Here is a 27,500-nt window from a genome sequence, read left to right as displayed (position 1 = left end):
GACAGTACCGAGTAGAGAAGGTTCTGGGTCACTGAGCGCTTAAACCAAATACAGATGGAGTGTGGACAATATTGCATTGCTTTCTCCAACCAAATTCAAACTCAGCTCTTCCAAACTTAATACAGCGACGATGTGCATGAACGGCTCTGACTGGACCCTAGATCGGGGTTCCCCAATCTTCTTTTCATGCCACTATCCCGTTAACCACAAAAAAACACCATTAAAACATCACAAACCCATAGAACTATGCTTATTATTATGGACTATTGATAGCGGCCGGACTCGCAAGCGATTTGTTTGTGGCGAACAAAACGGTTAAATGACTCGGGAGTCTGGAGTCACTGCAAAAAGAGTCAATCTTCGACACACAAACTGAAAATAATTAGTGAGGACGATGGGCCAAGGCAAAAAAGGGTCTCGGCATTTGGCCCAATTCCTGTTGAACGGGACTGATTTACACTTTGCATTCCACCAAAACAAAAAAACAACTCAGAGCCGACCCGACTCTTCTGACTCTTTCGTTCCCTCGTTCACTGTGCGTTACACCAACTGAACCAAACCAATGAAGAGTCAGAAAATGAAGCGATTCTCTACATCTTTACTGTTCACTGAGTGACTCGTCAAGAAACAAATCAAAAAAAAAGTCGAACCCTCACATAATGAGCATGTTCTGATGAACACAGAGCTGCTGTTCTGCTGAAAGCCATCAATTAGCACAGCCATTCAATTTTGATCTTGCAACACAAGAGCCAGTTTCCATTACTTATTAAGTGGAAGCGGAAACATTTTTAAGGCACACCTGACGAGCTCTCACGGGACGACTAGTGGGTGAAAAACACTGGCATAGATCACTCCACGGGCGTCCCAGCGTCCTTGATAAGTGTCACGTAGGGTGACGTGACTTACCCCGTACCTCTTCCCTTGATCCATCATTTAACCCCCGTCGCCATCATTAGCTTTGCTGCGACATCCAGGGGCCCGCCGTGTTGAAATCCCCACACCATCTGCCGGGGCCGGGCCCCGCCGATCCAAGTCGAGGCGAGCCGAGCCAAGCCACCTACCACCCTCACATCACATCACATAACATAGCACCCCATTTGTTGCGGCATCTGCGTGTGCCGCCGATCAGCCAACAAAGGGGATTAACGGAACGTTTTAAATAAGCCCTTGGATATTTAACAATTTCTCAAATGGCTCATTCATCCTGTGACCTATGCTGGAGATAATGTGCTAAGCTGACATCAATCTGAGGGGGGGGGGGTTCTATCACTCTGAGGGCACCATGCTGCAAATGACACCTTTATTATGGCAGAACTAAGCCACCTATGTTGAAACAGGCCTCTGTGTCTTAATGCCGTTGATCCAGTGCTACGATAGAAGTGGATTTTCAGTCCACGCCCGACTCTACACCTGACCCCAGATACCTTTAGATCCTCCAGCCTCAACGGTCAGACTACACCGGTGCTGCCGCCGGACCAGAAGGGCAGAGTTCATGTTTGAAACTCTGTCGAGGTCCCGACATATTGAAATATCTCCAGTTATAATGTCCGGTGAAAATAATTCCCTCTAAGCACAATTTGAATTAGTGCTGATCGCCATCTTTTTTTCCTCTGTGTCAAAATAAAGTAGACTCGATCATTTCAATCAAAAAATACCGCAGATCTGTTCATATCCGCGTTTGGCAAGTTGCAGTTTGGAAGATCTAAAGCTGACCTTTCACCTCTGACCAATCACGTTTGTCGATATAGAAATAAGCCCCGCCCCCTTGCTCCTGGACAGTTTGTGCTTGTAAACACAGAGCAGAACACGGAGTAGCGACAGAGCGTCCAGAACTCTGAGAAGAAGCAGAAAGATGATGTTATGTGACAACGAGGACACATACATCCAGTTTGGTGTTTTTTTAATATATATTTAAGTTCCAACCCAAAGCATGGTGCACAAATAGTAAATATCCATTGTGTAAAATATTTCGACAAGACGGACAACACTACAAACTTTTATAATTTATTTAGACCTATTTGTCATATTTATTTTGTTGTTGATTTTATCAAAAATGTATTTTAAGTGAAATGATAATTAAAGCAGTTACACTTACGTATTGATCACAAACGGAATTGTTTTGTTTTTAAGTCATAATATGCGTAACATTTATTTATTTATTTTTAAAATGACGTTAACTGGCAGGAATTATTTTATTTGAAATATTCAATAAAAAATATATTGTAAATCGACATGCCTTCATGAATTTATTTCATTTATATTAAACTCAATAAATACAGATACTCTCTGACCGGAATCTCTCCCATTTGTCTGGGACACTGAAATCTTCCAGGACACATTGACCGGCACCAATTTATTCTAATGGAAACTCTGCAGAATAGGGCGTCGAGAAGAAATGCTTCTGCTCATTAATAAGAAAAAGCACGTAAAAACATAATGATCTTTATTATGGTGGAGCGAAGCCACCTTTGTGGGATAAAAAGGCCTTTATGTCCAGACTGTACAGGCGATCCACTACTGGAGGACCTTCTGGTTCACCTGCTACCGCTGGAGTAGAAGACGTGTCTGGAAGAAACGCTTCCGCTGGTTAACAAGACAGAAACACCGATAAAACCATAAATATTCAAACAAATCCATCATAAGTTCTGGAGCTGTCAAGCTGAAGAAAGAGGCTCGTGCTCGTGCTCGTGCTGGACATGTATTTATGATGAACTGAGGAAGATGGACGGTGTATTGGCTGAAAGCCATAAAAAGCTGATAATACTTCTCTTAGTATTTCACCACAGTCACCACTGTCTAATGTTTTCCTTTTTTTTCTGCAGGTCGTCCTTCAAGGACAGAAATAAAACCAAATGTGAAACGGAGCTAAACCCGGAGCTTGTGAATCAGCGTTTTGAGCCTCAAGTAGCTGCCGCTCGCTCAAGAGCCATTGTTCATGTTCCTCCGTGTCAAGGTGAGGTGGCGCAACGGTGTAATGTCAATTATGGAGGAATTCCAGAAATTCAATTCTAGGAATTTCCAAAGTCAAACTTCAAAGTGGAGAAAAATAACCGTAAAGAAAAAAAAAAGAAAAAGAAGAATGGGAAATTTCAGCTGCTAGTTTTGATTTTTCCATATACAGTATATATATATAACTAAATATATATATAACTCTATGTATATATAACTAAATATATATACAACTCTATGTATATATAAATATACTGTATGTGTATATATATATATATATATATATGTATATATATATATATATATATATATATATATATATATATATATACCCCTCCCAAGATTTATTATTGGAAGCCAGTCAAGGTCTCTTGGTTGGTGGAGCGAGAGGTAAAGGTCGCCATGTCTTTTTAGGCCTTTACGATCCCTAAACGTATACACACACGCACGCACAGACACACAGACACAGACACAGACACACACAGACACAGACACAGACACACACACACACACACACACACACACACACACACACACACACACAAACCCCTCCCCGTCTATGTGTGTGTGTGTTTGTGTGTGTGTGTGTGTGTGTGTGTGTGTGTGTGTGTGTGTCTGTGTGTGTGTGTGTGTGTGTGTGTGTGTGTGTGTGTGTGTGTGTGTGTGTGTGATTAATGCTTCTCTGAGCAGACGAGTGTGACCAAGGCAGCAATTTAGCTTCGGATTCCCCAGAGCCAGATTCCCCCTGTTCTGTCCTCCATCTTCCATCGTTTTTTTTCCCTCCATCTTTTCTTCCATCTTCCATATCTGTTATGGATGGAGGGATCGATGCGGTGGAAAAACCTGCACGTTATTGATCATTCCCAATTAAATTCCAACCACTTCGGAATCTTTCAGAATTATGATAGATTCCAAAACCCTAACCTTTTGTCATTTAATTCTGGTGGTCGTTACTCAGAACCTTTCTTTACTAAAGAGATGGCAGCTGGAAGAATGGTGAATTATGAGTGATTTTTGGGGGTAAAACTGACGGATAAATATACAATCTTTAAAGACTTCTGTTGTTTTTTATTGGGTCTTTAATCTGAATAAAGCAAAATGAGTGCAAGTACTGTAGCAAAGTCAACAATTGGTTGGCAATGTTTGTGGTAAACCACAACATTATTTTGTTAAAATAAATCACATATTGATATGTGATTGATAATGATACATGTGACATGATAATTTCTTAAATAAATAAAATAAAATCAAATATTTCTTAAGTAAATAAATATAAATAATATATTTATAAACACCATGATGCCTTAACATTAAATCAATATAGTAGGCCTTCTCAATATTTTAAGCGCAGCCCGTGTAAATAAACCTCTTACTTATTTAAGATTTCTGTCGTCTGCATATAGGACAACTGAACAGAGCCATTAACAATTTAAACGTATTCAATATTAAAGTGGTAATCCGTGAGATTATTTAGTGAAAAACAATCACATATTTGATACTTTATTTAGCTTGTATTTTATAAGTAACAGCCATTTTGTGTATTTCTGCTATGCACATTGCTGCACATTGCTTTGCTTTACTCAAAAATAGGATTGAATATAATCCTTAAAATATCATCAGCGCCTCCCTCACTGAACGCTGAAATGTCAGACTCAGTGATGAGTTCAAAATCCAAGGTGGCGTCGGAAATATAGAAGCTGCGCAATGGTAATTACCCACAGAAACATCACAATGTTTGTCGTATTTTGGAATGGAAATTATGGAAACAGAACATACTGAAAATGTTATCCAACTAAAAAACTGAACACAACTTTACAAAAGAAATATATAAATTACACTGTTATCATAAATCAACATAAATACATCATGATTGACGTATACGACACACTACATCTAGAGCCTCACAGAAACTCTGGATGTATGCAATGCAGAAAGGTAAGTTATAACAAAGAACACATATAGTTAAAAAATAAGAAACGAAAAATAAAAGAAAAATTAATAAACAATAAAATAACTACACTTAAACTCAAATAAAAAGGCAGAAAGTGTTTGTGATCTTGACTGATTATTAAATAATAATTCTAATTGCAAATTAATGTTAAAGTTACATAAATGTTATCAGTATTACAACATAGACAAGTAATGTATTAAACTGAATTTTACAATTGTACATTACTAACATAAAAAGGCAAATAAAGTAGTTATTACAAATAACATGTATTCATATATTTTTTGTATAAAATGTATTAATTGTTATTGTTATAAAAAGTTATTTTTGTTATTCTTACAGAGGCTGAAAAATAGCCAAAAATATAAGACAATAAATAAGCCTTTGTCCAAAAAATCCCGTCATCAAGGTCAGTCACAATATTAAAAAAGTATTGAAAAAAATCCGATGAAAAAAACGCTAATGGAAAAACCTTCAATGCAAATGTTGATTCCCCATACGTCTCAGTGTTAAGAGGCTCATTTCACCAGGACGATTAACAATTTAGAGACTCCAGAAATGATCAATGTGCAGCTTTGAATTTAACTAACTAACTTTAATTCTGAAAAACAAAATTGTGAATGTTTGCACATGGTCACAAAATGACCGGGATGATGTTTTGATTAAAGGAAATAATCTTTATCGGGAGATGAAAAAGTCTGGTATTATAAATAATAATGTTCCAGGAAGAGATTATATTGCAATAGCAGAATTGCCAACAAGACAAATTATGTTTAATACAATATTCCAAATAACATATGCTGAACCGTTTACTGGCTGTATTTGTGGGGATCACTATAACTCTGCATGAATTTTAATGAATTCCATTAAAAACACACCATAACTAACACGTTTTAGAAAATGAAGACATAAAAAACAACTATAAATACTGAAAAAACTGAAAGTAAAATACAAAAAAAATGTGTGTCATGAAGAACCACAAGAATATTACACAATATATATTGGAAACACAAATAGTTTTCAATATATATTAGAATTTGTTCTTGTTACTTTTCTTAATGTACGCAGGGTACAACCCGGACTGCTATAAAGTGGTGGTCACAGGAAGCTCACAAATGGAACCAACGGAATTGTTGTTGACCCACAAACCTCCCAGTTCAGAATTACAACTTACTTTTGAACAAGTTGCAGCACTCGGACAAAGACATGTAGGTTCTTGTGGTAATGAAATACCGTGATAGGAATATCAACAAACAATGAGGTTAAATAATGACATCCATTCCGTGCTAATCTTGTAGAACAGTGTTATTCCTGTTGAAAACATTTAAAACAATCAATACTGTACTTATCCGATTGAAGAAATGCATGTAAAAGTCATGAAGACGGCACTGTTAACAAAAATAGTCAATGTTGGAGTTGAAGACAGAGAATTACTGGAGTGCTACGTTGGTGACATCACGATGGGAATGAAGCTCAGCCTTTGGGACGACCAAATCAAACATGTGACCACAGGACAATCGCACACAATAAAGATGCTGACAACTCCCTATCAAGATGACTGCGTTTATCTGACAAGTACCAAGAACACCATCATTGTACCGAGATCAGACGTAGAAGTCGCAGAGAATTTCCACCGTCCAACGTCAATTTATCACAGGATGCTGCTTCCGTGTCAGGTCCACCAACAACGACATAGTGACTGACATTACCAAGTTAGACAACATGGTAGGAAAAAAAAAAGAAAATGAAGGTGAATCATTTCTTTATTTATCTTTCTTACGATGGCTTAGTTTATGTATATATGTATATATGCAATGTAAATATCTTTCTAAACATTGTTTTTTCAATGTTTTTTCACTGTTTACTTTGACAAATTTATACAATTTGTCTACTGCTCATTTATTTTATTTTCTTAAGATTGCCATTTTAAAAACATTTATTCATTATTTGACATGTGATTTTTATAAATACTGTGATATACTTATTTGGTCCATATATGCTGTTTTGGACAACTGTTTAATACAACAATTATCTGACTTGTTTTGTCATTTGTCGTACTAATTTACTAATTAATCTATTTTGCACTTAGAAACAATATCAAAACTACAAACTCAGCAATTTGGAACGACAATTTATAACTGACTTATGTCATACATCTATGTCAAAATCATAGATTTAAATCAATGTTTGACATCTCATTGAACTGAACTGTTTCATATGTAATGCCATAAACGTTAGAGTCATGGAATTACACGGACATAACTGCATTATGTTTACATGTCCAGGCCAGTCTGAAGGTCAGTTGCAAAATTAAAAAAAAATATTCCATGTATGCAACTAACACGACATAACTCCACGATGTTTGAAGTTTATACGTTAAGCAAATTGTGATGCATTGCACATAATTATCAACAAAACTGTATAACTTACTTAAAATGAATACGCTGGACCCTGTGTATTGCTGCCTGCAGCTATTATTATTATTATTATTATTATTATTATTATTATTATGTATAATCTCTAAAATAATCAATAAAATAATCAATTAAAATCGAAGTGACCAAAGTGATCAAGTTTGGTAATATACAATTAACCGAAAGGAATAAGATAAACAATTAAACTCAACCTAAAAACTGTACAATAAACAATACAAATAAGTCTAAGAAAAAACAAGAAACAAGAAATAGAATAGAATCCATAAAAAAAAAACACAAGAAAAGAGATGAGGAAAAATAAAGACAACATAAGATCGTCAAAGGGATGAAGGTAAAGAAATGAAAAGAAAGTGTAGAAAGTGTGTTTTGCAGGTAAAGTACGGCAAAGTTAATTGCCGGCAGATTTGACGGTTCCCACGCTCACTTGCAGAAAGAAAGAAAGAAAGAAAGAAAGAGAAGCAAGAGCGTTGTTCTGTCTCATTCCTCATTAGCTTCCTCCTCTCCTCTGCATCGCCATGGCAACAGACCAATCAGGCTGATCACAGCCCTCCCATCTAATGCTCACCTGCAAAGTGGACACTTGATCTGTGTGTGTATGTGTGTGTGTGTGTGTGTGTGTGTGTGTGTGTGTGTGTGTCCGGTGTGTGTGTGTGTGTGTGTGGGTGTGGGTGTGGGTGTGCATGTGCGTGTGTGTGTGTCTGGCTTTCTTTGGAAGTGGAATTGATCTCCCAGTTGCCTGCATAGCATTAATATCCAGGGCTATTATTCTGAAATTATTTCAAAATTATCATAATTTCTATATATTATTAATATTTAATTTCCGCAATTAAAATACTATCTATCTATCTATCTATCTATCTATCTATCTATCTATCTATCTATCTATCTATCTATCTATCTATCTATCTATCTATCTATCTATCTATCTATCTATCTATCTGTATGTCTGTCTGTCTAGATAATAATCATAAAATTCCTCTCGTCCTCAAATGACATCTGGTAATTTCCCGTTAATTAGGATTAATTTAGCAGTCATTTAGCACGAGTTAGCACAGCCATCTGTACAAGTGCTACTCCCCAGTGACGCTAGACTCGCAAACGATTCGTTCATTACAAACAAAACGTTCATTTAAATGAGTTGGGAGTTGGGAGTCACTCTGGCAAAAGAGACGTTCGACTCTGTTTCGTTCGCGACTCGGTAGCTGCAGCGAACTGGGAATAATTACTGCAACTAAATGATGACTATGCGTAATTCATATTAAATGTGACTGATTTATACTTTGCATTCTTCCAAACAGCAAATTCTGACTCTTGATCGTTGTTCAGGAAGTCCACAAATTGAACGGCCCTTTTTGACTGAGTGCGTCGTCAAGGACCAAATCTTTAAAAAAAGAAACGAACCATTGACCACTACTAATCCCTATATCTAACCGGCTCCTCCCATGTTCCGGTTGAGGACCAAGACGTATGGGGAGACAGCTTTTACTGTTTGCGTTCCTGTTTTGCGGCCTGAGAGATGCACCATCACCTTTAAAAAGAATCCAAAAAAGCACCTTTTCAGCCTGGCTATTACGTAAGGAGTGGTTCTGTCATCCGGGTGTATTTTATTTCTATATGCAGTTTATTCCCTGTGTTTTGATTTCATTTCACGTAAAATGTATTTTTATATTTGTGTTGCTTTTTTTACATTTATTATTTATTATCATATATTTATATTTATTTATTTTAATCATTTATTTTGTTGTGTATGCCATATTGTAATCTGTCTATTTTATGGAAAACACTTTGAATTGCATTTGCTTGCCTGAAAGGCGCTCTATAAATAAAATGTGATTCGATTCGATTCGATTCGATTTAATTTAATTTAATTTAATTTAATTTAATTTCATATGTGGGTACATGTATTATAACCCAAAATAACCCCTGGGATTAATAAATTGTTACCTTAAATCTTATTTTTCGCTTATCGTGTTATTACGGGCAGGGACATATCAGGGAGACATTTTGGGGAAAACACAGATTTAACATAAGAAATAATCATTTTTACACCTGACCTCATGAAAGAATGAAGCTAAACAGGCCCTCATCTCGCTGCTCAAATCTCAGCCCGCTACGGTAGACGGGGGCGGTTTCAGCTGGAAAAACAAAAAGCGGATTCAATATATCGATGTTGGGGAGGATGTAAATCAGGGCGGATCTAAATTAGGGACTTGATTAACCGATATCAGAGTCAGATAAACACAGCTATTGATCGGGAAGTCTCCTGAAGACTCACTGGGAAGTTTGGGAAATGCTGTGTCAGTGTTTTTGAGAACCATTGAGGATTGGGGGAAAGCTCAAGGCAGGTTTTTACATAGATCTAGTTGAGTAGAACAGCCTTAGCCTTAAAATCTAACAGTCCACTACAGCTCTATCTAACCCACAAATACAATCAAAAAATATATTACTGTATCATTATGTCATAGTAATGATGTCTGGCTAAGTCATGGACAAACCAATGAAAATGAACTGTGATAAAAATTAAATGTAGACAATAATCCCATTAAGATCCATTCCAAATTTAAGACATTAGCCGATTAGATTAAGATTAAGCTGTTTACATGATTTTTCTGCAGTGTTTAAGCAGGATTGTATTATTTTTTATAAAAATGTTGCGCGTGTACCTCCACATACATTCTCTTTGTGTGCGCAAGTGAATAAGGGGTGACACCAGGAGTTTACCGCACGGGGTGACACCAACCCAAGTGAAAGCCACTGCCCCTCGTTAGGAGGCTTTACATCAAATTTGACAAACGACAACAGCCTACCACCAATCACCAACCACCAGATCTCATTGACTTCTTATGGCGAGACAGAATCCGCTTGCGAATTGCCAAACCTTGCCAAACCAAGTCACTGTTGTCAATAAATATATTTTCATATTAATGAATTGAGTCTATCCTCTAATTATTGCACACTTTGCAAACACTTTATAAAGAAAGGCTGAAACTTTCGTTCAAGGAAAATGGAATCTAGACAAGTGCACTACGAGTGTCGCTAAAACTGGGGTTGACAGTTAAATTGAGGTTAAGGTGTTGCAATGTCCAAGTCTTTAAATAACGTGACTAATTACAGATTCATTAAATCTGCTTAACCCTTGTGGTGTGGGCACTGAAAACGCCACTTGGGTGGAGTGTGGTAGACGAAATGGCCAAGGCCCTTATTCAGAAAATGCTGTTTACATGGTCACCTACAATTCCAATATACATGGATTATTGTCTTAATATAAGATTATTGGTGTGCATTGGAAAAGAAGTGGAAGTCCCCTTTCCTCTGGGTTCCTCAGAGTGGACTGTTCTCCGGCTGTTCCTCCTATCTGCGCTAGGAACTGTTTCCTGTTTGATCGGCTCCAGTTCCACAGCCTCGACCTTCGCAGGGTTTAACAAAATGTCACATCTGATTCGATTACAGGCGTCGAGTGACCGAGGAGCTTTCAGAGCGAGGCTGGAGCAAGAGCCATCCCATAATAATCCCATAATAATAACATTTAATACTTTTAAACACCTTAAAAGCCTGATTTTGACAGAATCTAGAATAGATTTTCACACAAATCCTCTCTCAAGGGTATAAGGTTCTGAATCAGAAATGTCAACTCAGACGCTGAACAACTTGAGAAAGATTTGGAAAGACAAAATCTGAAAAAGTTGAAATGAAGTCTAAAATCTATTTTTTATCTGATTTAATTCACAACACTCTAACCATTTCCATGTTTTCGTATAGCATGTAGAGCGCAATTATATTGTGAGGTTTGCAGCAGAGTGGTAAGTTTCTCAACAGTTGAACGGTAAAGCCTTCAGGGAACTAGTGCTTTGAACACTTATACATGATGGAAAGCGACGTTTTCATAAATTGTGGTTCGTATTATTGAGAGATATTCAACTTATTTAAATGACTGTTAAATCCATCCATTTCCAGTGCTGAGTGTTATCGCTGATGTACATTTCTTGATAATAGCACCTAGAACACGTGGAAACACCATATAGAGGTATGGATCTGAAATATTACGTTTGCAAGTCGTGGAGTGAAAAGTAATCCACTGGTCTCAAATCAGTTCCTTTGTGAGAACAGCGGGAGTATTCCTGTATGTTACGGGTGGAAAGTGTGTAGTGTGTTGTGAGCCTGGTGTCTCCAGCTCTACACACTGTACTGGTTTCTGGTGGTTTCCCCCTGATAGCCATCCAAGGACGAACTCGGTTGACGCTGCCTCTCCTCCCACACGGGTGCTATTGTTAGTCCCTCCATCTCACCCTTTTACTCATTCACTTGTTCATCTGATCGCTCTCGTCTACCCATCTTCCTGCTCCGGAGTTACCACCGATAGGGCTCATTGACGTGGGAAAACGAAAAAGAGAGATTTCTAAAAAATGTACATAACATCGATAATCATAATAATTGATAACGACAAATATAAATCCGAACATAATGCTTCCCATCATTTACAACTGAAACCACTCTGCTACACCTTCTAACTTTTCTTAAAGGTGCTGTGTGTAGAAATTATTGAACGGACTTGCCAGATATGGAATATAATATTCATAAGTATGTTTTAATTAGTGTATAATACCATGAAAATAAGAGTTTTGAGCCCCTTTGATCGACATAAGGAGCGGGTACACTTCCAGGGAGGTGGCCATGTTGCACTGCCGTGGTTCTACAGTAGCCCAAAACGGACAATGCAAACACTGGTCCTAGAGAGGAACACCCCTCCCCATGTTGCACCGCCATGGGGAGGGGTGTTCAGTTGGTTGTGATCTGCAACCTCACCGCTAAACGCCACTAAATTTGACACACTCCACCTTTAAATGCAGTCCAATAGGGCAAAACATTAAGCTGTAAAATAAAATGTTAAATGGAGTTAAGTGGATGAATAACTATTTTGAGTTAAGTACAAAAAGTAAGTCCAAAGAGTGCAAAACAAAAACCTGATAAAATGGTGAATAATGATGCAATGCAAATGATGATAAACATGATTTGCGACCGAGACTCTCTGATCATATTGTGAACTATGCAGGAGAGTGGTACGTTTCTCAATAGCTAAACCTTCAGCGAGGTTGTTGCTATAAACAGTTAAAAATGATGGAAACCGTTTTAACAAGGTGTGGGTTGAAAAATAGCAAAACTATCCTTTAAGATTCACTTTCCCTTTGCATACCATATGCTTTGGGGTATGTGATATAATACAGAAAACAAAAATATTCAAATTAAATTTTCCTTCCAATGTTTTCAACCTCCTATCAAAATTTAGGTCACATTCATCAAAGGTCAAAGCACAATGGTCCATGGATGGATGGTCCAGGATATTATGGACCATCCTCTTGATCCAATGTCTCACACGATATCCCACCGAAAGACACAAGATAAAAAGATAAGATACAGATAAGAAAGATGAAAGCCACTATATTGAAGGGTCACATCACATTCCTCCATGAGCGCTAATGAGAGTTCCCAGAATGCCCTGGGGCAATTCATCCAAAGGTTTCCTATACCTCTTTTTCTCTTCCTCCTCCATTTCTCTCCATCTCTGTAGACGGGGTGGCAGTGAAGTGTGACTCTCATAGATCTCCTGCGTGTGTTTGATCACCAGCACTGCATTGATTGGTTTTCATGAAAATCAATGAGTCCATATGGCGACCTCCTCCTCTAATCACCTCTTTACTGGGAGCAGCCGTTCATCTTACACACCCGACAAAAATGTTTTTCCACTCAACATAACTTGATGGAACTTACTACCAGTGATTAAAAGTAACACACACATAATACAGACTTTCTACACCAGTACCAATGGGGATAAGTCACGTACACTCACCGGTGGACATCTTACACACACATGCACGCACGCACGCACACACACACACACACACACACACACACACACACACACACACACACACACAAATACACACACACACACACACACATACACACACAGGCGGTCCCATCAGACACACACGCGTACACACCACCACACCTGCTTGGAGTGCACCCCAGCACCCTCCTGGTTGCATTCCTCTCCTTTACTCCCTCATTTACTGCCATAAACGAAGACAGGAAAGGGCCACGTGACCAGTTGTAGTTCCATTTTTTCTGGACCTAATTAACTGTTTTTCAATACATGTTGTCGGCCAATGTTTATGTTTTTGTGTAAATGTTGTTTGTTTCTATGTTTAGTTGTCTCACCGTGGTGATTCTCCCCCTCTTGGAGTAGTGATCAGTTGTTTATAGACCCAAACATGATAAATAATTCTCCAAAGAGGGGGGTTGGTGGTGGCTCTCCATAACCAAAACTGTGCTCTTGTCATCCTACAGGTTGTTCACAGGACAGAGTTATTGCAGCAGTTCTTGATGATTTCAGAATTAATAAAAAGCTGCATTGCAGGTTGAGAACTTGAACCCCGCTTGCAGACTAACTCTGTCCTGGATGCAATGCCAAACAAATACTCTTTGTTGTATCTCAGCATGCTGACAGCACAGGTAAAAAAAAAAAAGAAAGCAACACACTTTACACTTTTCGAGAATCTCTACTTACTTCATAGACATAAATACATAGACGTGCATTGACGGCTTCGGGCCATTGCTGCGATACGTCAACGTCGCCGCCATATTGGAATGGGAAAGACTGGCCTGTAAACAAATACAAGTAAACGGGGGCGCTGCGGTTTTTCTGGATAAAAATCATCAGTAGATTGCAGCATCACCCGCCATTTCTGCGAATAGTTGCGCGTTGGATAACACACTTCCTGTGACGCACTGCCGTAAATCCCACATTTTCCCGGGGATTCGTACCCGTGGCAGTCCGAACTGCATAGTGACATCGAGGCTTATAGGGAACCAATGTACGGTCTCATTATTCTTTAGCCATTACACTGTGCAATCAACATTAACTTCATAATCATAATTAAAAGCAAAAAAGTTGTCTATTACTCCTTTGAGTATACTTATATATATATATATATATAGGTATTTATTTATATTTATTTTGTATTTTATTTTTATTTTTTTATACATATATTTTTGTTATATATATATTATTATAGAATTATTATATATTATATAGAATATATCAAGAGGGATTTATATATACTGTATATATAATTTTTTTGTATATTAAAATATATATAATTTATTTTGTTAAATGACTATGACACTAACACTTCTCAGTACTTTTACTTCAATCAACATGGTACTTGCACTTTCACTAGTATTTTTACTGAAGTAAAACTCTGCGTGTCTATTTGCACACTGCGTGACAGGATAACAGACAGAAAGACATTAAGACAAAGTGAGGGAGAGAGAGCAAGAGAGATGGAGAGAAAGACAGAGACAGAGGGAGACAGGGAGAGAAAGAGATTAAGGGGGGAGGGGTGTGAGATGAAATGCGTGTTTACAGTGTGTCCTCAGAGTGTGTGTCTGTGTGTGTGTGATGATGTCTAAAAAAAAGGTGTGTGTGTTGAGGGGGGTTATTTTTCCTCAGGCATGTCGACGTACGGCTTCGTGCTTGAAAGCATCTCTGAGCAAAGCTCCGTCGGGAGGAGGACAAGAACTACACACTCTCCCACCTCATAGAAATCCTTCTTTTTGCCATTCATGGGTTTAGTGTGAAATACCAGGTTCATACAACCATGGATGGATGGATGGATGAATCGATGGGTGGGTCTTGCTGCGGTGGGTCACATATGTAGTGTGGGTATGGTGTGGTTTGAGCAGCCAAACCTGACCTGGATCTAGATAATTGGGGACCCAGGATCAGAGTGGCTGAATACCTGTTGCTCGCACCACACCATCCCCACACCACAATATATATAAATTCTGTATATATAAATATATGACTTGAAATCCTGTCCCCGCTGCTTATGAGTGACACCAAACGACGCCGGTGTGCAATCCCCTACAAGCCTGGAAACATCCTGTCAGCTATGTTGGAATCCACATGCAGATTCCAGGAAGAAAATGAAAAATTCAAAAAACAACAACACACAAATCCACTTCAACCTGAATCGCCCTCTGGTTGTCAGTACAACATGTGTAATTATTATTGTAGTGAGGGAGATTTATTTCGGGAGGCGGCGGACAGAGCGAAGGTTGCCTCTCGTCACGGTGACAAGCGAGGCCAATGCAATCAGCATGGACCATGGGGAGGTGGGTGACACATGATAATTAGTGTATCCTTATCAGCATAAGAATCAGCATCAGCATCAGCATCAGCATCAGCATCAGCATCAGCATCAGCATCAGCAGCAGTGTTAGCAGTGTGTGTGTGTGTGTGTGTGTGTGTGTGTGTGTGTGTGTGTGTGTGTGTGTGTGTGTGTGTGTGTGTGTGTGTGTGTATTCAATTTGAAGGCCTAATCTGATATTCTCATTTTTTCACTCTTCTCATTCTTTTCTATTTACTTTATTTCCTATTTGGCTATTTTTGCATATTTGTTTTTTTCTTGTATTTGGCTATTTTTTGCATATTTGGCAATTTTTTTTTTGATTTTGTCGCATTGTACAGTTGTATACCAATTGTCTGCACTGCAATGCAAAAATTCTTACCACAACAAATTCCTTGTAAATTAGAATATACTTTTTTTGTATATATTTGTATATATATTTGTATATATAAGTGTACTGTATATATACAGTACGTATGTATATATACTTTTTTTTGTTGCTATTTTTGTATATTTGGCCTTTTTTGTCAAACTGATTTCCAGACAAATTATTCTTATGCTACTGTAATTGTATGTAAAAAAATGCACCAATCCTCACATATGAAAACATACTTTGCCCAACAGACTTATTCCTATTGTTTGTATGTTCAGCGTATCCACATTGACCTCTGCTCTATGACTAAGTAGCTTTATGCTAAATAATAAACCTGTGTTAAGCATGCAGCCTTGTCAGTGCACCTCACTTTCCAAAAAGTACATTGATACGTATGGTTAAGTCTGCGCGCACAAGTGTATATTGTGTGTGTGTGTGTGTGTGTGTGGGTGTGTGTGTGTGTGTGTGTGTGTGTGTGTGTGCGTGCGTGTGTGTGTGAGAATCATCACTGCGTGGCCGCAGCCGGTAGGCAGGGCAACACCGGTTCGCTGGGGGTCAGACAGAGCCACCCATGAACGCAGATCCACACTCCAGAGCCTCATGATGCCTCAACAGCCTCAACAGAGCTTCCCGACAAGACAATCAGGAATAACAATGAAACCTGCTCGCGCTGCAGTGAGCTATAACGACCAATAAAAGGAGAGCCGAGGCATATTTAGCATCTGTTCCCATTGAGACAGAGACAGTCTAAGGCAGAATGATGGAGCGTGAACGCACCTTGAGCTGTTCTAACAAGGTCAATGTCAAATTTCAAATTCATAAATTTAAAAGATGCTTCATTGGAAAGTATCTCGGGCATCATGAAGACCGGCGTATTGAGACAGGTAAGGTGGAACATCAAATAAGGGCGTATACGTCACAGCCCAGCCCAGGGAAGGTGGAACTCCAAATAAGAACATAATATGTCACAGCTTTAGTCATTTGAAACTAGAACTGTCTTCTAGTTAGACGGATTAATAGTCTAAATATGGCAGTATTTGACATCACTCCCTCCTTAAATCCATCATGAATTCAGATATAATTTAATTCAGGACTTCATTCTGAAGTTTTTTTTTTAAACGTATAACCATTTATTCTTTCTAATCTCTACCGTTTTGGGAAAACTCGACATCTATGTCATACTAATTAACAGAAAGAAAGATCCAGGACATATGGAAGAATTTATACCCACAATTTCAAAGAGTTTTCGACCTGTATAAATAATCCAAGATATTTGCCATTTAAAATATATATAAAATATAATAATAATATTAAATAGAAATATGTAATAAATAGATTGAGGCCATCAAATATATAATAGATACAGTATAAAAATATAGCTGCAGCCAGCAATACAGTCTAGTTTAGTCGTGTTGGGTGCGTTTTACAGTTTCCCAGGTTCTCTGAAACACACAGCACGATTTTCCCATTTTCCTGTTTGCATTGAAGTACATCCGGAGCTTCGGTGACGGAAGATGGCGTTGTGTCTCGTATACTTCAATTATGACGTATTCACGTTGATTAGCGATAGCAGTCTAATTTACGTAATTTATTTAGAAAGTTGAGTTCAGTTTTTCTCTTGGATAATATTTTCAGTCAGTTACATTTCCACGAAATACGAAAAAACAAAAAACAAATTCTGTGAGTAATTAACATTGCACGGCTTCTATTTTTCCGACACCTCTCTGGATCATGAACACATCAGTCAGTCGCACATTTCGGTGTTTTCCAGTGGACGCGGTGACAAATTTCCAAAGATTATTTTTTATTGTACTTTTCCTTAATCAGGCAAAGTAATGTGGACCAAAAATGTAAAATATCAATCGAAAAGATCTCCTGACATCTACCAGGTAAGACGATATATAAATATACATATACGTATCGATAGTTTGGTAACGTTGAAAGACTACAGTGACCGATTCCACGCTGCCCAATGGACACGGTCCAACCCGACATTCTCAATCAGCATCTGTACATTTATAGTAAATAATGTGATGATGTCATAAAGCATCTTACTGTAAATCTCATCTCCTTTATTTTAGAATAAGATGTGTGACGTGCCAGTTAACAAGGACCAACTGAATATCTGGTTGTTTGTGGTGAAGTTGTTCGTTGTTTTTTTTTAACGACACCTCAACCGTGCTGGTAGGTTAATGGCCAAGGATGTGTTCCAGATAGTTTCAGAATCAGAATCAGAATCAGAAATACTTTAATAATCCTCGGAGGAAATTACTTTTTTTTAGCCGTGTTTAGGCGTGTAATGCATTTTTTCGTCTCTGTAATATCGATCTAAATTTGGTCAGTGTTTCCCTAATCCCTGCTCCATATGTGAATCTTCAACCACAAGGAGCTAACAGCCCGGTTCAAACAAGATGTCAACCGTGTTCGTGTGTTACGCCGAAGTTGGTGTACCAGATAGTTTTAGGCTTCAAAATTCAGAGAATTTTCGCCCAAACAATAACAATAGAACCTAATAATATAATTATATAATATAATTATTAAAAAATAAAAAAACAGGTAATACAGCAGCTCACCTACAGTAAAGTAAAGTAGGATATTTGAAAGTGTTCAAATCAAAAGCATTGCAATGTAACGTCACTAATTTAGACGCGAAACCTGCTCTGGCTATGTGGAAATTTCTTTATTTCTCCCCCGAAATGAACCCCACGGAAATGCTTTTGTCCCCTTCACAAGCTGTGATAAACGTCTGGGTTCACCTGCATTCAGACAAGATGCCGTGAGTCGCCATCGTAAGTGCTGTCCATTAATCTGGTATTATCTGCCGCTCGCTCCATACCTCCTCTGACCCTCTCTCTCTCTCTCTCTCTCTCTCTCTTTCATCTCAGCCGTGTACTTTACATAATGCATCTGCTTTGTCTCTCTCTCTCGCTCTCTCTTCATCCCCCCATCATCACTCCAGACGCCGGCGTCTCACCGCTTTGCTCCCATTACACAGTACCCAGGGTGCATCGCTGCTCCGCCCTCCGCCCCCCCCCCACCTTTCCTCCTCCACCTCAGACAGTAATGGATTTCCACCGAGCCGTCACTTTGGAGGCTGTTTAGAAATGCATGAATCCCTCTTCTGTTCTATTGTATCGACTCCATCATCACTCGCTCCCGGGACGCAGCATCAGTGTGACACCACCCGACCTTGACGCCACCGTTCACAGAGTCAAACCCAAGAGGATCACGACAACAACAACAACAACAACAAAAACAAATACAATAACAAAGAGCCGGATTGAACAGATCCTAAAGCCGAGCAGCAAATTGAGTCATGGAGTCATTACAGGAGAGAATGCGATCGCCGGGCAGATAAGAAACAGTTTCGGATTGGAATCATCGCTTGATAATGTAGATTAATCTTAAATTCAATTAAATGTCCCCAAATAACAATATCGTGCCGGGCCGAAATCTTTTCAAGTTTCACGATATGCGTGTGTGTGTGCCTAAATAAAGGAAATAGAAAGAAAAAAAACATAACACAACATGGTGTATATTAAAGATTTTCCTCATCACAATGATTCTTAATTAGTGGTAAAATGGCCTTTTTGTGCACTGCGTGTGTGACAGATAGAAAACATAAAAGCACAGAGGGGGTTTCTGCGAGTTGACTAGAGTCGTGCTTTCAAACCTTATATCTGCCGCGGCAATTTTTACAATGAAATCATTCCACGACATTATGCCACAATCCTGCTAACCACTAAAAATGCTTTAAATCCATAGAACTGTGCTTATTATTATGGTGGACTGATAGTTATTGATGCAAGACACGCAAAAGATTTGTTCTTGGCGAACAACTCTTTGAAATGACTCTGGAGTCTGGAGGCACTCGGGCAAAAGAGTGAATCTCACACGAACGCACAGACTGAAAACAATTACTCAGGACTAAATTCAAATCCACGTGAAAAAAAAAAGTCAAGGCATTTGGCGTAATTCATATAGAATTGTGACTTCCACTTTGCATTCCACCAAAATAAATACTCGTGACGTAATGAAATCATTGTTTAGAGAATTTCATTCACAACCCTGGATCTTGTTCATCGTTCAGGAAGTCCTCCCTCGCTCACCATGCGTTACACCGACTGAACCAAACGAACGACGAATCGGAAAAGTGAGAAACTCTTTTTACTGAGTGACTCGCCAAGAACTTAGCTCAAAAAAGAGTCAAAACTACGAATCACTATCACGATGAATAGTTCTCAGGTTCTGTCTGAAACTTGAGCTTGTTGTGATGGACAGAACTGCTGTTCCGCTGGAACTGATGAATTAGATGAATTAGTGTAGCCTTGCAATTTGGGTCTTGCAACACAAGAGCAATTTTCATTATTTATGTATTTTTTAAAGTGGGATTTGAAACATTTTCCTGGTGCACCCGGCTAGCTTTCATGGCAAAGTGGTTGAACAACACTGGATGAGAGGAACTACAGTGTATATCAGAAAACACCGACGTGGATGAATCTTTTTCCCCAAACCAGTTTCCAGTCTGTTCAAATCTCGAGCCTCAGGCAGATCTATTTAAATAAAAACTCCCACTCAGAGCTCTGGGCCAGACGGCTGCTGACACAGACCCACTCCCACTCCCACTCCAGTCCCAAAATAAAGGATCTTGTTGAGGAATTTGTCATCAGCGAAAAGGGGATGCTTTTTAAAAAAATGAATTATTTCCGGGTAATAATTTGAGTGTTTCAAGGGCCGCAAATATACACATTTATATATATATACGTCATACATGTAATCAGAGTAGATTTGGAGTAGATCTGGAGTTCATACCGCCCCTTGCGGCCGCCTGCGCGAGCATCGCGTGTCGATTACGCACATTTGAGTATTTTTCGAGCTTATAGAGCTTGTGCGTATTCACCGGGTGTCATGACATTTCACTGCATATTTGTACAACCGTATGTGTATGTATGTCTCAAACAATCTCTTGAACTTGAACTTGAACTTGTACTTCTACTCTTTCTTACCTTTGGTGTTTTAGTGCATTTCCCATTTCTGGCGTCCTTGATGTAGGCGATATCCAGAAGATCCGTTTCCTGTCGATCAAACAAAAAAAAAGTTGAGTACAGTAGAAAGGATAAAATACTGTAAAAAAAAAAAAAAAAAAAGGAAAAAAAACCTTAAACCTGAGGCAGATTTCTCATATTTTTTTTCAATAAACACATACACACTAAACAATTAACCTAAAAATAAACGATAAACCAAAACATTTCCTTTTCAAAGAAAAAAATGCTGATTTACTAAAATATTGCAGTGTAAATGTACAAGTGGAGAACATATTGCAATTTTGAGGCAAATTGACTTTTGCCCAATAAAGGGAGTATCTGTTTACTTTAGGAATTTGCATTGAAATTTTTTCCCCAAAAAGAAGGTACCAAATATACAGTACACCAAACTAAAACCAAGTACACCCAACTGGAACCATTTTTTGGAACACCCCTAATGCAAACACGCACATATACAGTATATTCTCTCTTTCGCAGAGACCACAGGTTTTTTCCTGTTGCAGAGTGGGCTCAGAGTGGGCTCAGCCGTGGGAGCTGCAGTGGAAGCAGCGCTGGGACATGACGCTGCTGGGTAATGAAGCCTCCATCGGAGACGGCCCAGAACATCATGAATAAGGTTATTACGATTTAACCACCAAACTCCCTCCCCGCAACTCCCGACGGCCTAAATACCGCCGGCACTCCAAATGGAAGTCTTGACCACACGGACGATCCATTATTGATACGGGGAAATGGGAAGGAGGCCATTTCATCGCTCCCGGTTCCATACTAAAGTTCTCCAAAATACTGAAGCTACGCAGCAAAATGCAGGGACTACATGGGTTACTCTGTGGTGCATACAGTAAATGTCAAAAAACGTAGAGTTTAACTATAACATGTAATTTCTGAGCAATTTGCTTCTTTCACAGTGGTTAAGTGCCACCCCTTAAGAAGTGAAGTTGTCGCTTTATTTGCCGAAGACGAGAAACAAACTGTGCAGATCACCACAAAAAATAACCCTGCATGAAAGGAAAGAGAAGCAGGCGCTTCAGTCCTAACTGATTCGCAGTTCAATTAAACCTGCCTTCAGCTTAACAGGATGGAAGAGACCGTCACCTCAATCTGCTAATATACAGCCTCTATCCATCCACCCATCTATCCACCCACCCATTCCTCCGCCGCCCATTTAATCCAACCAATCTGTGCATCAGTCTGAACATCCATCAACTGGCTCTATGTCATGTTAATTTGCCAGCCCCTGTTGTTGCTGCCACAGCCGCAGATGTGACTTGGTAAACACTGTACATACAAATGCGATGGGGGATGGAGGGACGGCGGTAGGTACATTCCTTCACTCCTTTATCAGCCTATATCAGCCTGAGCTCCTCTATCTCCATCTCAATCCATTTCTCGGAGACGCAGATGTGGCATAGGGTGCAAAATTGACCGCACTGCGCTGGTGTGTTCGCTCAGCGCTATCGGCAGCGACATGGATCAGCAGAGATGGAGTCAATCTCCAGCTGTAAAGCCAGGTATCTAACTGCTCCATATCCAGGCCATGGGGGGGCAGGGCGCGGTGGGTCAAAATTTGTATTAATACACTCAGCTAAAACCTTCCTCCTTGAAGTTTTAAGCGTGGATGCATGTATGTACCTACCTATGCATGCTTATGAATGATATCCATAAATAATAATAGTAAATAATAATCTTAAATAATGTTTATGTGACCTTGCAAATGACTAGCGTACCATTTAGGGGCGTTTCCCTTCATCGGAAGATGAGATAGGGCTCGATGTATGGATTATCAGTGATAGATGGATAGATGGACGTACGGATAGATAGATAGATAGATAGATAGATAGATAGATAGATAGATAGATAGATAGATAGATAGATAGATAGATAGATAGACAGACAGACAGATAGATAGATAGATAGATAGATAGATAGATAGATAGATAGATAGATAGATAGATAGATAGATAGATAGATAGATAGATAGATAGATAGATAGATAGATAGATAGATAGATAGATAGATAGATAGATAGATAGATAGATAGATAGATAGATAGATAGACGGACAGATGCCGTTACAGTAGCTCACATCACAGACAACAAAATAAAGTGCAATAAAATAAAATACGAACCATTATATACACTGTATACAGTATGTTTCATAGGTCAACTTTTATTTTATTGGCGTCACCCTCATTGACGTTTGGGTGGATGGATGGATGGATGGATGGATGATGGATGGATGGATCAATGGATGGATGATGGATGGATGGGTGGATGATGGATGGATCAATGGATGGATGGATGGATGATGGATGGACCACTGTTCCCTTGCTTAACCAGCCAGTGTGGTTAGGCTTCACCCCACTGTTATGGATCAATGGATGATTAGATAGATCAATGGATGGATGGATCAATGGATGGATGGATGGATCAACTGTTGGATGGATGGGCTACTGTAATATTGCTTTTCATGCAATGTCCCATTTATTCACTTGAGCTCTCATTACGGCCACAGGTGGATGGATAGATGGATGACTGGGTCAGTGGATCAATGGATCAATGGATGATGGATGGATGGATGACTGAATAATGGATGAATGGATACACAGAAGGATGTATGGATTCAATGACTGTAATATGGTTTTCCATGTCCCATCTATTCCCTCTCTTAACCAGCCAAGGTTCAACGAGAACACATTCATATTCATAACAACGCCTTTGGGTCACACACAGTCCTCCTCTGTATTCCACTTATGGGAACATTATGAATTTGTCATGCGTTCCTAAAATATGTGATGTGAAGATGTCAAGACGTGAAGACGCTGTCCCCATATAACAGGCGGAAATTGGAGCACTCTGTTCTACGGATGGCGGTCCACATGGACAAGCATTCCCTTTTCCAGGAGGTGGGGGAGACGTTCTGCAGTGGCTCACATCAATTAGACCCTCCCTCTCTCTCTCTCTCTCTCTCTCTCTCTCTCTCTCTCTCACTCTCTCTCTCTCGCTGGGCAAATAGAGAGAGAGAGAGAGAGAGAGAGAGAGGGAGAGAGGCTCCCAGTCAAAGGTTAAAATCCCCATCGAGACTGCCGGTGGCTGCCTTTGAAGTCCCCTTTGGTGCGAGACGGAGCTCTGCGTGGCGGCCCGGTGGAGCAGCGGGGCTCCAGGAAGGAGCTCCGCTGTGGGGACCACGCGGTTGCCCTCCAGGCGTCGCTTCGGTCGTCAGCTTCGGTGTTTACCGTGAGACCAGATCCAGAACCAGCGACGGTACTGGTAGGGACAGTTTGGCAGCTGCTCACACACAGCTTGATGCGGCACACGTGTGACCGTCGGCAACGCCGTGCGGAGGCCTGTGTCAGCATTGTGTGCTACTTTGGCTCGATGTAGGAAATAAAATCGATTTTGGTGAAAGGCTTTTGTCCAAAGCGACTTACAGCTAAAGAGCCTCTATGAATAGGTAGGAAATAGGAAAGTACTTTAAGTGGTAAATGGGAATTAGGGGAACACCGGGGTACAAAATGTCAACCACTCTGTCACCACTCTAGGCAGCCCATGTACCTACACACACCTATGTATCCTTTCTTTATCGTGTTAGTACTGGCTTCATTTTCTTTCCCCTACGACATCCACTCCTTATTGGATTTTCCGCCCTCTCCCTTTATATTTATCACCGTTTCCGTCGTCTCTTTTCTACGTCCTCCTTTTTTTTCACCTCCCTTTACTCGTTCTCGCATCAAAACAAGAGCGCAGTGAGGCTGTGCAGAGCCGCGGCACCTATTAAGATCCACGGCACGTCCGGGAAGCTGGCGGGGGCCGGCGGCGGGAGAACCTCCTGAAATTAATGAACACGCTTAACCTGCTCTGTCCTCGGGGTTCTGTTTTCTGCCGCCGCGTGCGTCTGGGGCCGACATCCGCAGTGCGCCGCCCGCACCTTCCATTTTAAAAATTAAACCCAATCCTTTTTCAAAAGGTCTTTATTGAACTGTGAAGTTCAAGTCCCCCCCCCCCAGAAAAAAAGGCCAGAACAAGTTCCCCCCTTTTTCTTTTTGCATCGTGTGAGAGAGAAATTTGCATTACTATTTGATCGAACTGCCGTGGGAAATGAATTGTGGTTCCCTGCGTCGTTTCATTGTTGAAATAACATCTTGGAGGGAAAATAATTGTTTAAGGGAGTGTGTCCACCATACAGTAAAACATAGATTGGTCCCAAATCCCATGTTCTCGATCTGAGAGGAAGGGATTTTTGCCCCCCCCCCCCTTGCTAAGCCAGAAGAAGGGATGGAAAAGGAAAAGGGGGCGGAAGAGAAAACAGAAAGGACGGGATGAGAGAAAGAGGGAGAGGATGTGCACTCTGCGGAGAGCTCAGGGCTTCTGCTGAGCAGTCAAGACCGGGAGCGAGGGATCAGGGGGCGTCAGAGCAGGACGGGGAGGGAGGTGGCGAGGGAAATGGTGGAGGTGGAATTGTCCTCCCCCCATCCCTCCTCCTAATAACAGCCACAAAAAAATACATAAACCCAAATAAATATATACACGTAACCGATATATACGATTGTGATGTTAAGCTGATGATTCACTGTTATACATATACAACTGCGATTAATGAAATAAATCACATTTTTTGTTGATTTTATGTAGGCATCATAATAAAGGCTTATATTAGGGTAATAATAAACACCCACCTTATGAAGAAGAGGCATTTATTTGCATAAAAAAACATGAAGCCTGAACACAACAAATTTGCCAAATAAAATTTTACCAAGTGAATTTTCCTCAACCCAACTGAGAGAAACACACTTAATTCTATTTATTGTGACAATTCTATCATTGGCCCAAAGTTCCCCTTTGACTTGGATGGAAACATGATTGCAGAATCGATAGAAAAACACTTTGTCAAAAGGATCAGGAGCAGCTTAAAGAACTGCGAAAAACATGCCAAAATTGCATTTTATTTTTTCGCTACGTTTTCACATCGGCTTGAAATGACCTTGACATTTGGTTGACACCATAATATTGCAAAATCGAACGACTTTGCAGAATCACTGCCATCGGCTCAAATGAATGCGATCGGGCGATTATGTAATGACAGCGACGAGGTGGACCTGACCCTCAGCTGCAGGTGAACAGTCCATTTCAAACAACATCAGGTCTCAGGTCCATAAAAACCCCCAGTCTTTACTCGGGGTGACGGCCCGGTCCGACAGGGTTTTGCCGGCAGGGCGGTGACATGGCTGAGCTGTGGCAGTGCCGGGTGACTCGGGCTATAATAGTCACAGGAGGTGTAGCATGTCGTTGCGGCCACCCGAGCCCACTCCAAAATAACCAGGATAAAATAGACTTCAGCGCTGTGTCTCCGAAGCCAAAGCAAAGCAAAGACAATGCTGCCCAAGGGGACAAAACCCAGTCGTGTTCTGAGCACTCTCTTTCTCAAAATGAGAGTTATCCATCAACAATAATAGAATAAATCTAAGGGAAGGAAAGTGGGGGGGGGGGGCTGACCGATCCCAGGTCTTTTCCAGTCTCTGGTTACTGTTGCCGGGTCAGACAAGGTCTTCCGTCAATACAACGGAGAGACGTACCTTTGAGCAAATGCTCTGATCACACATGTCCACCGAGTTTGAAGCAGATACCAATGGTTACCAAAGCTGGGATTGGCATCAGCTTCAGTGAAAAAGGTCAGAGTTTGAGACGGGTCAACGGAAAAACAATATTTTAGTGTAGAATTGAAAGGAGAACTGCCACATTTCCAAATTCCATATTTCATTGTCCTCTGAAAGGTGAAAGGCCTTAAAACGGCCAATGGATCTGGGTGAAATCAACCGGTAGACACCCAATCTTAAATTCCATAGTTCCAAATTCCATATCTCTTTGTCTCCTTAAAAAAACAACTTGTGGACACCCAATTCAAGTGTTAGACATGCCCCTATCAAGTGGTCCTTGGCCCTCCATCACTCTGCTCGCCGGTACATTACCCTTTTGAGGGAACACAACTCTCACAGAGGTGTGATTGAAGCTGGTAGAGAGCTATGTCCACTTTTCTATCAATCCTCATCCCAGCGATGATGGAGTCTCAAAACAACCGAGGTGAGAGAGGCAAATAGACAAAGACAGAGAAGATGGAGTGAGCAGGAGATGAAAAAGAAGAGGGGACCATGTCCAGGGGACTGTTTTTTGTGTGCAGGATTCAGGCTCAGAGAACAGGAGAATCGAGTTGATTTTATTTCAGATTACGGGCCGGCACATCAGCTTTGTCAAACAAATGCGCAGCAGAGGGAAAGACGGGAATATATGAAAGATCAGATTCAAGCCAAACGCCCAAGGATCTCATCAAGACAACGATCAACAACGCTCAAACTTGCTCTTTGTGATTCAAAAAGGTCGGCTCCCAATAATAACAACATTTTCTCTCTTCACATTTGTCTTTGTCAGCATGACCATAATATCATTTTAAGACAGAAAAATAAATAGAGGCAATGTTTAAATGTTAAAAATCTAAAAATGTGAGCTTTCAACAGCGAAATAATGAATGGGGTAAAAACGTGATTTAATTTTTTTTTATGTCATTATA

The 27,500-nt window shown here is 39.9% G+C and overlaps 1 protein-coding gene across 2 annotated transcripts in view; it reads right to left on the bottom strand.

Annotated features, from left to right (window-relative positions):
- The window catches only part of plcb1l (phospholipase C beta 1-like), a 189,721-nt gene that overhangs the window by 111,718 nt on the left and 50,503 nt on the right, over window positions 1–27,500 (bottom strand). For both annotated transcript variants that reach the window (XR_013844756.1, XM_080024119.1), the window contains exon 3: window positions 20,901–20,969. Coding sequence is in view for 1 of the 2 variants with exons in the window: in XM_080024119.1 (XP_079880245.1) it covers window positions 20,901–20,969 (69 nt within the window). In the remaining variant the exon portion in view is untranslated. The remainder of the gene's footprint in view (window positions 1–20,900; window positions 20,970–27,500) is intronic.

The sequence above is a fragment of the Zeus faber genome (assembly GCF_960531495.2).
Source record: "Zeus faber genome assembly, chromosome: 2".
Lineage (NCBI taxonomy): Eukaryota > Metazoa > Chordata > Actinopteri > Zeiformes > Zeidae > Zeus > Zeus faber.
The sequence above is the reverse complement of the archived record's forward strand: the minus strand, read 5'-3'. Positions and strand labels throughout refer to the sequence as shown.